This window comes from Symphalangus syndactylus, chromosome 4 (assembly GCF_028878055.3).
Source record: "Symphalangus syndactylus isolate Jambi chromosome 4, NHGRI_mSymSyn1-v2.1_pri, whole genome shotgun sequence".
NCBI classification, from domain to species: domain Eukaryota; kingdom Metazoa; phylum Chordata; class Mammalia; order Primates; family Hylobatidae; genus Symphalangus; species Symphalangus syndactylus.
In genome coordinates this window covers 32,905,884-32,921,006 of record NC_072426.2, presented here as the reverse complement: position 1 = coordinate 32,921,006, position 15,123 = coordinate 32,905,884, and the positions used below count along the sequence as shown (strand labels likewise).

General features: G+C 42.0%; 1 protein-coding gene across 4 annotated transcripts in view; it reads right to left on the bottom strand.

Annotated features, from left to right (window-relative positions):
• Positions 1-13,727, bottom strand: part of BICC1 (BicC family RNA binding protein 1) — a 329,904-nt gene extending 316,177 nt beyond the window's left edge. For all 4 annotated transcript variants that reach the window (XM_055274350.2, XM_055274351.2, XM_055274352.2 and 1 more), the window contains exon 1: positions 13,227-13,727. In XM_055274350.2, the coding sequence (XP_055130325.1) occupies positions 13,227-13,716 (490 nt within the window). In that variant the 5' untranslated portion in view covers positions 13,717-13,727. The remainder of the gene's footprint in view (positions 1-13,226) is intronic.
• Between the last annotated feature and the right edge of the window lie 1,396 nt (positions 13,728-15,123).

The following is a 15,123-nucleotide window of genomic DNA, read 5'->3' as shown; positions in this document are numbered from 1 at the left end:
CCACAGTTATTAGTAGCCTGATAGGTAGGAAAAGGATTCACAAATGTATAGCACCCACAATGCTTCTATGACCGTTTTGTGCTCTTTAGAGACTTCCCTAGATGGTAGTATAATAAGGATTAGACATTGAATTTGGTGGCTTTTACAGCATAACAAGATTTTCTTCCCAAGATCTCACCACACACCAAAACCACTATAAATTAGCATTAAAATTGCACCTCATTCCTGGTAGTTTATTAAATATTTCACATAAAGGAATATATGTGGTCACTATTACCCTATATATTTTTTAAGTAAGAACTATATCTTAAAATGAACTAAGAATGAGTCAACTTTGTTGGCCAGATTATACCTAAGTGACCAATCTATGAAAAGCCAAATGGGCGAGGCATGAACTACATTGAACCTGTCAATTCTAAACAAAATCTGACATGTGTGGAAGGTGGGAGGAGGGAGGACAGAAAGGATATCTTAAGATAATAAAAAGTGAAATAGAGGGGTGGAGCCAAGATGGCCAAATAGCAACAGCTCCAGTCTACAGCTCCCAGCCTGAGCGACACAGAAGATGGGTGATTTCTGCATTTCTGTTTGAGGTACCGGTTTCATCTCATTAGGGAGTGCCAAACAGTGGGTGCAGGACAGTCAGTGAAGCGCACTGTGCGTGAGCCAAAGCAGGGCGAGGCATTGCCTCACTCGGGAAGCACAAGGGGTCAGGGAGTTCCCTTTCCTAGTCAAAGAAAGGGGTAACAGGTGGCACCTGGAAAATCGGGTCAGTCCCACCCTAATACTGCGCTTTTCCAACAGGCCTGGAAAACGGCACACTAGGAGATTGTGTCCCGCACCTGGATCAGAGGGTCCTATGCCCACAGAGTCTCGCTGATTGCTAGCACAGCAGTCGGAGATCAAACTGCAAGGCAGCAGCGAGGCTGGGTGAGGGGCGCCCGCCATTGCCCAGGCTTGCTTAGGTAAACAAAGCAGCCAGGAAGCTCGAACTGGGTGGAGCCCACCACAGCACAAGGAGGCCTGCCTGCCTCTGTAGGCTCCACCTCTGGGGGCAGGGCACAGACAAACAAAAACTCAGCAGGAACCTCTGCAGACTTAAATGTCCTTGTCTGACTGACAGCTTTGAAGAGAGTAGTGGTTCTCCCAGCATGCAGCTGGACATCTGAGAACAGACAGACTGCCTCCTGAAGTGGGTCCCTCACCCCCGAGCAGCCTAACTGGGAGGCACCCTCCAGTAGGGACAGACTGACACCTCACTCGGCCGGGTACTCCTCTGAGACAAAACTTCCAGAGGAACTATCAGACAGCTGAATTTGTGGTCTCATGAAAATCTGCTGTTCTGCAGCCACCGCTGCTGACACCCAGCCAAACAGGGTCCAGAGTGGACCTCTAGTAAATCCAACAGACCTGCAGCTGAGGGTCCTGTCTGGTAGAAGGAAAACTAACAAACAGAAAGGACATCCACACCAAAAACCCATCTGTACATCACCATCATCAAAGACCAAAAGAAGATAAAACCACAAAGATGGGGAAAAAAAAGAGCAGAAAAACTGGAAACTCTAAAAAGCAGAGCACCTCTCCTCCTCCAAAGGAATGCAGTTCCTCACCAGCAATGGAACAAAGCTGGATGGAGGATGACTTTGACGAGTTGAGAGAAGGAGGCTTCAGGCGATCAAACTACTCCGAGCTACGGGAGGAAATTCAAAACAATAGCAAAGAAGTTAAAAACTTTGAAAAAAAATTAGACGAATGGATAACTAGAATAACCAATGGAGAAAGGGGCTTAAAGGAGCTGATGGAGCTGAAAGCCAAGTATCCAGAACTACGCGAAGATTGCAGAAGCCTCGGTAGCAGGTGCAATCAACTGGAAGAAAGGGTATCGCTGATGGAAGATGAAATGAATGAAATGAAGCAAGAAGGGACGCTTAGAGAAAAAAGAATAAAAAGAAATGAACAAAGCCTCCAAGAAATTTGGGACTATGTGAAAAGACCAAACCTACGTCTGATTGGTGAACCTGAAAATGACAGGGAGAATGGAACCAAGTTGGAAAACACTCTGCAAGATATTATCCAGGAGAACTTCCCCAATCTAGCAAGGCAGGCCAACATTCAGATTCAGGAAATACAGAGAATGCCACAAAGATACTCCTCGAGAAGAGCAACTCCAAGACACATAATTGTTAGATTCACCGAAGTTGAAATGAAGGAAAAAATGTTAAGGGCAGCCAGAGAGAAAGGTCAAGTTACCCACAAAGGGAAGCCCATCAGACTAACAGCTGATCTCCTGGCAGAAACTCTACAAGCCAGAAAAGAGTGGGGGCCGATATTCAACATTCTTAAAGAAAAGAATTTTCAACCCAGAATTTCATATCCAGCCAAACTAAGCTTCATAAGTGAAGGAGAAATAAAATACTTTACAGACAAGCAAACACTGAGTGATTTTGTCACCACCAGGCCTGCCCTAAAAGAGCTCCTGAAGGAAGCACTAAACATGGAAAGGAACAACCAGTACCAGCCACTGCAAAAACATGCCAAATTATAAAGACCATCGAGGCTAGGAAGAAACTGCATCAACTAACGAGCAAAATAACCAACTAACATCATAATGACAGGATCAGATTCACACATAACAATATTAACTTTAAATGTAAATGGGCTAAATGCTCCAATTAAAAGACACAGACTGGCAAACTGGATAAGGAGTCAGGACCCATCAGTGTGCTGTATTCAGGAAACCCATCTCACGTGCAGAGACACAAATAGACTCAAAATAAAGGGATGGAGGAAGATCTATCAAGCAAATGCAAAACAAAAAAAGGCAGGGGTTGCAATCCTAGTCTCTGATAAAATAGACTTTAAACCAACAAAGATCAAAAGAGACAAAGAAGGCCATTACATAATGGTAAAGGGATCAATTCAACAAGAAGAGCTAACTATCCTAAATATATATGCACCCAACACAGGAGCACCCAGATTCATAAAGCAAGTCCTCAGTGACCTACAAAGGGACTTAAACTCCCACACAATAATAATGGGAGATTTTAACACCCCACTGTCAACATTAGATCAACAAGACAGAAAGTTAACAAGGATATCCAGGAATTGAACTCAGCTCTGCACAAAGTAGACCTAATAGACATCTACAGAACTCTCCACCCCAAATCAACAGAATATACATTTTTTTCAGCACCACACCACACCTATTCCAAAATTGACCACATAGTTGGAAGTAAAGCACTCCTCAGCAAATGTAAAAGAACAGAAATTATAACAAACTGTCTCTCAGACCACAGTGCAATCAAACTAGAACTCAGGATTAAGAAACTCACTCAAAACCGCTCAACTACATGGAAACTGAACAACCTGCTCCTGAATGACTACTGGGTACATAATGAAATGAAGGCAGAAATAAAGATGTTCTTTGAAACCAACGAGAACAAAGATACAACATACCAGAATCTCTGGGACACGTTCAAAGCAGTGTGTAGAGGGAAATTTATAGCACGAAATGCCCACAAGAGAAAGCAGGAAAGATCCAAAACTGACACCCTAACATCACAATTAAAAGAACTAGAAAAGCAAGAGCAAACACATTCAAAAGCTAGCAGAAGGCTAGAAATAACTAAAATCAGAGCAGAACTGAAGGAAATAGAGACACAAAAAACCCTTCAAAAAATTAATGAATCCAGGAGCTGGTTTTCTGAAAAGATCAACAAAACTGATAGACCACTAGCAAGACTAATAAAGAAGAAAAGAGAGAAGAATCAAATAGATGCAATAAAAAATGAAAAAGGGGATATCACCACCAATCCCACAGAAATACAATCTACCATCAGAGAATACTACAAACATCTCTATGCAAATAAACTAGAAAATCTAGAAGAAATGGATAAATTCCTCGACAAATACACCCTCCCAAGACTAAACCAGGAAGAAGTTGAATCTCTGAATACACCAATAACAGGTTCTGAAATTGTGGCAATAATCAATAGTTTACCAACCAAAAAGAGTCCAGGACCTGATGGATTCACAGCTGAATTCTACCAGAAGTACAAGGAGGAACTGGTACCATTCCTTCTGAAACTATTCCAATCGATAGAAAAAGAGGGAATCCTCCCTAACACATTTTATGAAGCCAGCATCGTCCTGATACTAAAGCCTGGCAGGGACATAACCAAAAAAGAGAATTTCATGCCAATATCCTTGATGAACATTGATGCAAAAATCCTCAATAAAATACTGGCAAACCGAATCCAGCAGCACATCAAAAAGCTTATACACCATGATCAAGTGGGCTTCATCCCTGGGATGCAAGGCTGTTCAACATACACAAAACAATAAACATAATCCAGCATATAAACAGAACGAAAGACAAAAACCACATGATTATCTCAATAGATGCAGAAAAGGCCTTTGACAAAATTCCACAACGCTTCATGCTAAAAACTCTCAATAAATTAGGTATTGATGGGACGTATCTCAAAATAATAAGAGCTATCTATGACAAACCCACAGCCAATATCATACTGAATGGGCAAAAACTGGAAGCATTCCCTTTGAAAACTGGCACAAGACAGGGATGCCCTCTCTCACCACTCCTATTCAACATAGTGCTGGAAGTTCTGGCCAGGGCGATCAGGCAGGAGAAGGAAATAAAGGGTATTCAGTTAGGAAAAGAAGAAGTCAAATTGTCCCTGTTTGCAGATGACATGATTGTATATTTAGAAAACCCCATTGTCTCAGCCCAAAATCTCCTTAAGCTGATTAGCAACTTCAGCAAAGTCTCAGGATACAAAATCAATGTACAAAAATCACAAGCATTCTTGTACACCAAACACAGACAAACAGAGAGCCAAATCATGAGTGAACTCCCATTCACAATTGCTTCAAAGAGAATAAAATACCTAGGAATCCAACTTACAAGGGATGTGAAGGACCTCTTCAAGGAGAACTACAAACCACTGCTCAATGAAATAAAAGAGGATACAAGCAAATGGAAGAACATTCCATGCTCATGGGTTGGAAGAATCAATATCATGAAAATGGCCATACTGCCCAAGGTAATTTATAGATTCAATGCCATCCCCATCAAGCTACCAATGACTTTCTTCACAGAATTGGAAAAAACTACTTTAAAGTTCATATGGAACCAAAAAAGAGCCCGCATAGCCAAGTCAATCCTAAGCCAAAAGAACAAAGCTGGAGGCATCACGCTACCTGACTTCAAACTATACTATGAGGCTACAGTAACCAAAACAGCATGGTACTGGTACCACAACAGAGACATAGATCAATAGAACAGAACAGAGCCCTCAGAAATGATGCCACATATCTACAACTATCTGATCTTTGACAAACCTGACAAAAACAAGAAATGGGGAAAGGATTCCCTATTTAATAAATGGTGCTGGGAAAACTGGCTAGCCATATGTAGAAAGCTGAAACTGGATCCCTTCCTTACACCTTATACAAAAATTAATTCAAGATGGATTAAAGACTTAAATGTTAGACCTAAAACCATTAAAATCCTACAAGAAAACCTAGGCAATACCATTCAGGACATAGGCATGAGCAAGGACTTCATGTCTAAAACACCAAAAGCAATGGCAACAAAAGCCAAAATTGACAAATAGGATCTAATTAAACTAAAGAGCTTCTGCACAGCAAAAGAAACTACCATCAGAGTGAACAGGCAACCTACAGAATGGGAGAAAATTTTTGCAACCTACTCATCTGACAAAGGGCTAATATCCAGAATCTACAATGAACTCAAACAAATTTACAAGAAAAAAACAACCCCATCAAAAAGTGGGCAAAAGACATGAACAGACACTTCTCCAAAGAAGACATTTATGCAGCCAAAAAACACATGAAAAAATGCTCATCATCACTGGCCATCAGAGAAATGCAAATCAAAACCACAGTGAGATACCATCTCACACCAGTTAGAATGGCCATCATTAAAAAGTCAGGAAACAACAGGTGCTGGAGAGGATGTGGAGAAATAGGAACACTTTGACACTGTTGGTGGGACTGTAAACTAGTTCAACCATTGTGGAATTCAGTGTGGCGATTCCTCAGGGATCTAGAACTAGAAATACCATTTGACCCAGCCATCCCATTACTGGGTATATACCCAAAGGACTATAAATCATGCTGCTATAAAGACACATGCACATGTATGTTTATTGCAGCACTATTCACAATAGCAAAGACTTGGAACCAAGCCAAATGTCCAACAACGATAGACTGGATTAAGAAAATGTGGCACATATACACCATGGAATACTATGCAGCCATAAAAAATGATGAGTTTATGTCCTTTTTAGGGACATGGATGAAACTGGGAAACATCATTCTCAGTAAACTATCACAAGGACAAAAAACCAAACACCGCACGTTCTCACTCATAGGTGGGAATTGAACTATGAGAACTCATGGACACAGGAAGGGGAACATCACACTCCGGGGACTGTTGTGGGGTGGGGGGAGGGGGGAGGGACAGCATTAGGAGATATACCTAATGCTAAATGACGAGCTAATGGGTGCAGCAAAACAACATGGCACATGGATACATATGTAACAAACCTGCACATTGTGCACATGTACCCTAAAACCTAAAGTATAATAATAAAAAAGAATGGCAATGAAAAAAATAAAAAATAAATAAATAAAAATAAAAAGTGAAATAAGTATTTTTATTGTACCACGTAATTTTCTATGCAAAAAAAAAAAAAAAACATTTGACATGGAGAAAACAATGGAGAGTTTAGAGACAGTTCCAGTACTCAGTGGCCCTAGATTCTGTTCATAAAAGGAGTAACAAGATGAGAAGAGCTTTAGATGATCAAAGTTGGTTTCCTCTTTGGTATTTAGGTTTATTTCTGGACTATGCCAAGACAGAAATTCTAGGGAGCCTCTCAGAACCTATTCTGGTTCAGGGGCTGCCTGATGAAAAAAAATTATCATTTAAAAAAAGGAAAGAAAGAAATTCTACTGATATACAATGTTACTGAATAATATAAGTTCCTACAGATTATCAGCACAGTCCAAAGTCTCTGATACAGGTAAGCTTTGACTTCAGTTGCAATTTGCAATTTTGAGTCTCAATGCTCCTCCACTTTGCCCACTGTGAGGAAAATATGAGGTAAAACATTCAGCATCCATTCTGACCCCCTTCTTCTTTGCCTACTTCCACTAGTGAGGCTGGAAAAAGAAGATAGAGTCCCAGAGTCTTTTGCAGCAAAAGATGGCCAAAGTAGTACAGATAGAAGTTCCAGGAGAGAGAATTATTTGTCACATAAAAAGGCAAAATCTCTAAGAGAAAATAATCTTTGTTCTTCCGCCTTTTACCTGCATAAACCACAGACACACCTCAAGACAGAGCCACAGCCATAGTGCAAAAATAAGGCAAAAAACCACAGGCTGAAGATGGTGGAGGCAGGGAAGAGGGAAGACACGGGGCTCCTGATGCCCTTGAGCAGCTCTTGGAGCCTGGAGTGCTTAGCCCCAGACTTCTCATTAGGTGAGAAAGACAAACCCCTGGCTTGTTTAAGCCACTCTGTGTCAGGTTTCCTGTTAGTAGCAGCCAAATACATTCTTGCCTGTAAAAGTCATTGGTGTAACAAACCTCTCTAGCTATGTATTTATCAATGATCAACTTCACCAAAACCCCCCAAGTCTTCATAGAGATAACAGTGACTGAGAGTGCTTGCTCCATGCCTGTGAGAGTGAGGTTTTACTGCCCCTCTCAGTGCATCCTCACGGAACTCTACAAGAAGCAAAGTGAGGACCTCCTCAATCCAAGTTAGTCTGAAAGCAGCTCCTGGGCTCTTTACTGCCAAGCTATACAACCTCTGATGTGTTTTTTTCACTTAATCTATAAAGCAATTTTAATTTCAACTATGCTCTCTGGATCAAATAAATTGTCATAACAAAACTTTTCTAATTTTTTGAGGAAGACTTTCACTAAAACACATCAAACACATCCCCCCACACACACACACCCAAAGGATTCACATGCAATTAGAAGAAAAAAGAAAAGAAGACTTGGCAAGTATTTGCTTTCTAGTGTTTTGAAATCTTTATCCATCATGTGAGACAGTACTGCCACATCTGATGTTTATTAAGCACCATCAACCTGGCACTGAGCTAAGCATTTTACATACATTCTCACACTCAGCGTTCACAATATCACCATAAAGTGGGACTATTATTATCCCCATTTTACAGGTGAGTAAATGAAACATGTTAACCCAGGCAGAGTATTTTCTTCAAAAAAGCTTCTTTCTACACACCAATGAATGACTCAAATTCAGAGCAACTTACAACTAGAAGAGAGATTAACTGATTTCGCTGCTAGTCTTTAGTAAACCATAATAGAAATGAATGGCTCAGGACCAGTCAAAGAATGAAAAATACTCAAAGCAAGAACAATTTACAACTAAAAAGGGCGAAATGCCCTCTCATCCTGAGCAAAATCTAGAATTCCACACTCATGTCTAATGGAGCTTTGCTTAGTATTTACCCACCCACCTTTACAAGTGTACTCAACACATGGCAAGCTGCCAGGAAGGCCAATAATAATATTTAGATAGCTGTGTTCATTAATCATAAGATAATTTAAGACCAAACTAAAGTTTCCAATATATTTGATTTTCATGATCAATATAAGAAAGGATATTTTATACATTATGATTTACTGTGAATATTGTTATTAGCTTATTCAGCACTTCCTATGTTGCCAGCACTGGGATGACTTACATACACCTTTTTCCTCTTCATTGTCAAAACTACCTCAGGAGGTAAGTACTACCATTAACTGTCCCGTTTGAGAAATGAGGTCGCAAGTGATGGATTCTCCCAAGCTCCCTATTAAAATGTAGCATCAAGAGTCAAATCTAGATTTAGCCCAGAGCCCTATGCTCTTAATCTCTAAGCTCATAAACTTATTTGATTTGTTTTTGCTGTTTATTAGCCTTGATCAAGCATTAGCTAGAAAACTCCGTTTATTTAAGCTTTACTCTTTATCTTCACTTTCAGTACTCCCCCATTTTCATACATTTTTGGCTTCATATTTCTTCCCGCTCTCATGAAAAAAGTCTAAATTATTATCTGTTCATCAAATCATTTTAAAAATCCACTAAAGTTTGCTGAATTAAAGAGACAACATAGTTGCTGCTCCTACTGTTAATCAATGATGTACAACAACCTCTATTTCAGTGGCTAACTCTGCTACTTAACCAAGCAGTAGCAAATGACCCCAGTTCTGCCTATCATTGCAAAAATGCAACATGGTTCTTAAATTCTTTGGCAGCTGTATCATAAAATCCCACCAGATGTCAATCTCCTTTCATGAAAATAGGCCATTCCTCTCCACCACAGGTCCCACTTTTTAACACTCACTACTTTCTCTACTGAAAGAAGGGATTCCCAAACTTTGAAAATGCCAATGCTTCTGAATTTTATGTGGGAAATTTTTTTTTAATAATTTGAAGTGCTGTGTTATATATGGGAATTTTTAATTTTATAGTACACATATATGTTTTTACAAAGAAAAATACTTTGAAAAAGAAAAGTCTTAACATAGGAATCCTGTGATTGCCTCAGCACTCTGGCAAACACCAAGACTGTATCTCTGATTCTCTTGACTCAATTATTTCCTACTTTCTCCCAGACTTCCTGCTATAACACTCTCCTCCCTTTCCTCCCTGATAACTCACAGTTGAGTTAATGTCAGTTATGATATGTAACTTATAACTTTGAGTTAATTTAACTAAAATTTAATTGACTTACATAAATCAATACTATTATTTCACATGATGCATGAAATTTACATTTGAAGATTAGTATTAAAGAAATTATATACGGATTTTATCATTAAAAATGCTGTCTATGGTATTCATTCCAAGACATAACACACCCATCAAAAAGCCAAACTTGAAAATAAATTTCCACTTATAAAACTGTAAACTAATAAAACTGATAATCTTCATTTACAGCAAAAACATCAGATACTCTGCATGGTTGTTTCGAAGTAGTAATTAGACCCCAACCTGCCAGTAAAAAAACATGAAAAAAGAGTGATATTTCCCTACATTGTTGGCCTGGTGGTTTTTATCTGTAACAATTCTTTTAAGTTTCAATGATCATCTAAGAATGGTATTTCATTTATTTGACTTCAACCCTATTGCCCATATATTAACCTCACTGAATTTTTGGTCCATTGCGTAGAAGAATTTCTCTACTAATAAAAATACAACTCATTAAAGATTAACTTGCCCCCAGGACAGTCTCTCTGGAAACAAATTCCAAGCATTATAATCACCAATTTGCACTCTGAATACTTAAAGGCAGATAATCTTATTTATCCTGATTTAAATTGGAAACCCGTACCTATTTTAAGTCAATTGTAAATAGAAAAATAGCACACCCAAATTCACAATAATTGAAAACTCAGATATAGACTTTACTTACTTGGCACTTTTCAAATAAAAAGCTTTCCACCCAAGAATATCTAACAATATTAGAATGCTTATTGACTTGACAGACTTATTTCTTTAGTTTCTATTTTACTTCTGCAATTACGAACTTGCAAAATTATTTTGTTCCCCAACTATTTATTGAGTATATACTATATTTCATACATTGTGGTAGGCACTGGAAATCCTTTTAATCCATGATGCAATATTTATTATTAATAATAACAACAGATATTCATTAAGTTCTTATCATTGACCAAACACTGGGCAAATGTTAGCTTGTTACGCATTATCTCTTTCGATTCTCCCAAAACCTAAAAGGTCCTAGTATCAGCTCCATTTTACTACAGATGGGCAAACTGAAGGCAGAGAGAGGCCTAGCAACTTTCCTGAGATCCTATAGGGTTTTGAACCCAGGTATTAGTGGTCCCAGTGCTCACACTTGCGTTTTGGTCAACAACTAACCACATATACTACAATGGTCCCATAAGATTATAATGAAGCTGAAAAATTCCTATCGCCTAGTGATGTCATAGCCATAGTAACATAACACATTACCTTTCCAATGTTTAGATATATTTAGATACACAAATACCACTGTGCCACAACTGTCTACAGTATTAGGTATAGTAACATGCCTTGTAGCCTAGTAACATTATTTGTAGCCTAGGAGCAATAGACTATACCACATAGCCTAGGTAGTAGGTGTAGCAGGCTACACAATCTAGGTTTGTGTAACTACACTCCATGATGTTTGCACAATGAAAATGCCTAAGGACACATTTCTAAGAATGTATCCCAGTCGCAGTCCTTAAGCAATGCATGACTGTATATCGGTTGTTCAAGAGATGTTACGACTTTCTGTAAAATAAACTTTATTACTGCAAAGCAATTTCAAACCATCTCAGGTCGTAATATCACATCTATTAATACAAAAGAGCCTTCAAATTTTCAAAAAGTCTCATCAAAATTTCATTTTATTCAAAGCGAAAATGAATTAAATCAAAAAAGGAAATTCACTTCTAAAGCTCAGGTTATACACTTGAACTTCCCAGAAGCTAACACGGCTGTCCTTACCTGTTTGTGCGCAGGTGAAACAGATCATTCTTTCATATCACTCCAAACTAATGTAGAAAACTGAAAGCTGGTTGAAAAGGATGAGTATGTGCTACTATCAGTTCATTCCAAACGATCTCACAATATATGCCTGACATAAATTTAATATTTTGTTTTATAATCGTAAACTAGACAAAAAGAACCACAGAACAGACAAAATAACTAAAATTAGTTACTGAAATGCAACTGGGGCTTTAATTTCCAAATCTATCTTATAACGGTCTTACTTGAAGAGTTTATCACAGAAGTAACTCTCCTTAAAAGTTACATAATTTGAGAAAAAAAAGAGAGGGAAGGGGAGAGACAAAGACATGACACACATTAGGGATGTTTATCAATAAAAATAAGCAACAAGGGAGGAAAGCCTGTAGCACATCCAAAAAACGCCTGCCAAACACTCTTGCTATTTGTTTCCACCAAGTTATTGTTTTGGAAAACATGTTGTTCTCTCTTAAAATAACCTGCTTAATTGTTCTAAAAAGCCACTGCATCTCCACAGAGGGCTAAATCGTTCCCATACTGAGATGCATTGACTGATAAAGTCAAAGTAAGTTATGCAGAAAGCCACAAATAAAGTTTGAAAAGCTCCAAACTCTCCCGCGATAAAAGAACACTAGCTACTGAATGAATCTTCACCAGCGCCCTGAGTGAGACTAATGCCTGGTCCCGTACACGTATTTTAAGAATAACAGTCATTCAAACTAACTCATTTCTCTCTTTGGATGTGGGAAATGAGCCACATCGGTGGCTACAGGCAGGCTAGTAATTTATAGGTTTTAAGAGAGGTCAAAATGACCTTGGACGTTTTGACATTCACTCCAATACTCGTATTATAAATCAGAATCTGTTTTCGATCCAGTATCGTTGAAGATTTTCTGCCTGGTAAAGTCCCAAAGAAATTAAAGAGTTAAAAATAATTCTAAGTTGTGAAAGACAAAGTCAGACACCCATAGCATAGGAAGATTTTTATGGACTGAATGTAACTCAAGATGTGTTTTATAAGCCTGTCAAGAGATGAACACTGTCCTCAAACATAGCAGCACTGCCTCCACACTCCCCCCTCGCTTTGGCTGCTCACCCCCATCCTGGCCCTCCTTGACCACAGGGGTGGGGGCGGGAGCTCCTGTCTTAAGCTTTGACATCTGCAGAGCGTTTCCCAATAGCCAGACAAGGCCCCTCAGCTGGAGGAAGTGGATACTGACAAGGGGAGAGAGTGAAACAGACGGAGAGACAGAACTCGAGGCTGCCAGGGCATGGGGAGGGTCACGCATACTCTGTGCGGCCCGAGTGGTCCGGATGGCACAGCCCAGGTGTCCAGGCTAAAGTTGGCATCTCCAAACTCCAGAACGCAACTTGGGCGCGCCAATACAAACTCGGCCTTCGGCTTTTCTGAAGCCGGTCAAGTTCGCACAGGGCCCCCAGCGCCTGGAAACCTGAGAGGCGTGGAAGGGTGGGGAGTCCCGCGAAGTCTCCAGTCCCTGGGTGTCCTCCGGCTCCGCGGGGGAGCGGGCCTGGAGCTAAACCGGCCGTAGGCTGGAGTAGCGGGCGCCGGGGCGCGCGGTAGGGATGTCCGAGAAGGAGTTAAGAGGCTCAGTCGGGGAGTCCGAGAACACGGGGGATGCCTACCTTGTAACATGGCCTCAAGTTTCTTCCTGTCCACGCGGAAGCGCTCCTCGCTCCACTCCGGGCTGTGCAGGGTCGCCCCGGCGACCAAGTCGTCCTCGGATCCGGGCACTGGGGAGTCGGTGCTGCGCTCGCTGTTGGAGCCGGGATCCGACTGCGCCGCCAGGTAGCCGGGCTCTCCCTGGGCGGCCATGGTGGGCGCGCAGCGCTTGGGCTCCCGCTGCCGCCGCCGCTCTGCCTGCGCTGCCGCCTCCGCTCGCCGGCCGGGCTCAACTGGCTCCCAGCGCCGCGGCGCTAGCTCGTCCCCCTGCAGCCGCCGACGCCACCGCCAACGCCGCCGCAGCCACTGAGCCCCCGGCGCATCCCAGCCCCGGGCGCCGCCCACGCCGCCCGCCACCCCAGGTCGTGGCCCCGGTCCGGGTCCAGTGGCTGCGCCGCCCCCCGCCAGCAACGCCCGCGCGGAATGAGCGCGCCGCGCAGCCCGCGCCTCCATCCGCAGGGCTCGGCGCCCCCTCCCCGCCCGCCGCCCCTGCAGCCGCGCGCTCATTGGCCCGGCCAGCCCACGGGGAGCGGCGGCGGGCGGGCGGCCCCTGGCGCTCACACACTCGCGCGCACACACACACCACGTACACACTGCCACTTTCTGCACTTACACGTATAAATCCTTTCCATACATGCACTTTCATAGCTCCTCAAACACACACACACTCCTGAACGCACATGGAGTGTCCACGTAATTCCTGTCTACACACACACATCACACACACTACTACTTTTCTGCACTTACACATACAAATCTCTTCCCCCACATACTCTCATAATCCTCCAAACACACACAAACACGCCAAGTTCAAGCACAGCAGAGTCCTGAACGCACACTAAGTGCATACACAATTCCGCTGTTTACATACATACCCCACACCCTGAAACTCACAGCCCCAGTTGGTTCCACAAGCTCGAACGTGAGGAAGAGGAAAAAGAAGGCTTGGCGAAGAAATCACGCCCGTCTTTCGCAGGCATCGCCCTGGACGTGGTTCGCATGTAGTTCATACCTCCAGGAAGGGCTCAAACCCAGACACCTCCTCTCCTCCCAGCAAAGTGGCCCGCTGCACGAGAGGTGGACAAGAGGCTTACTCTTTTTATTCTGAGAAGGGGAATTTTTTTTTTTTTTCTTGAATGGAGTGAGGAAGGAATTGTTTTCTCTGTGATTCTCAAGGAATGGACTCAGCAGACTTTTTTTTTTTTTTTAAAGTAGAAAAGGGGCTCGGAGATTGCGGTGTTGGTGAGCTGGATCCAGCTGGCACATGGGCAGGGCTGTCTTGTCAGGGACTGAGGGTTTTTCTCTGTTTTCAAGGTCAGTCTCTGACAGATGACGGCCAGTAACCTCTGAGCCTCACTGCCGAGGGCCAGCCCACCCACGGCCTCTGTCAAGCTTGGATATGAAGCGCGGGGGAAGAGGAGACTCGCTCATACTGGGTGTGCCCTTGGAACTCTGTTTTCCCAGTTCACACAGATTCATAGCCTATTATTTTATGACCCAAAGTACAAAGACTTGCGGGGAGGAATGATGGGGATAGCAGTTTGTCACTGCGCCACAGAAGGAGGCTTCCTGGCTCACATGTAGGAAGAGCCATATCACTGGCACAGGCCTGTGGATAATCATGGAATATGCTGAAGGTAAATCAAAATTATTTCAGGTTCAGCTGCCTAGTTAACAGGAATTGACCCTGTGATGGGTACAGATGAGGAAACTGATACCGTGGGAAATAAAGTAACTTGATTAAGGTCGTCCAGCAGCAGATAATACAGCCAATAATCGGACCCAGGTCTGTGGGTTTTTTTTTTTTTTTTTTTTTTTTTGAGACGGAGTCTCGCGCTGTCACTCAGGCTAGAGTGCAGT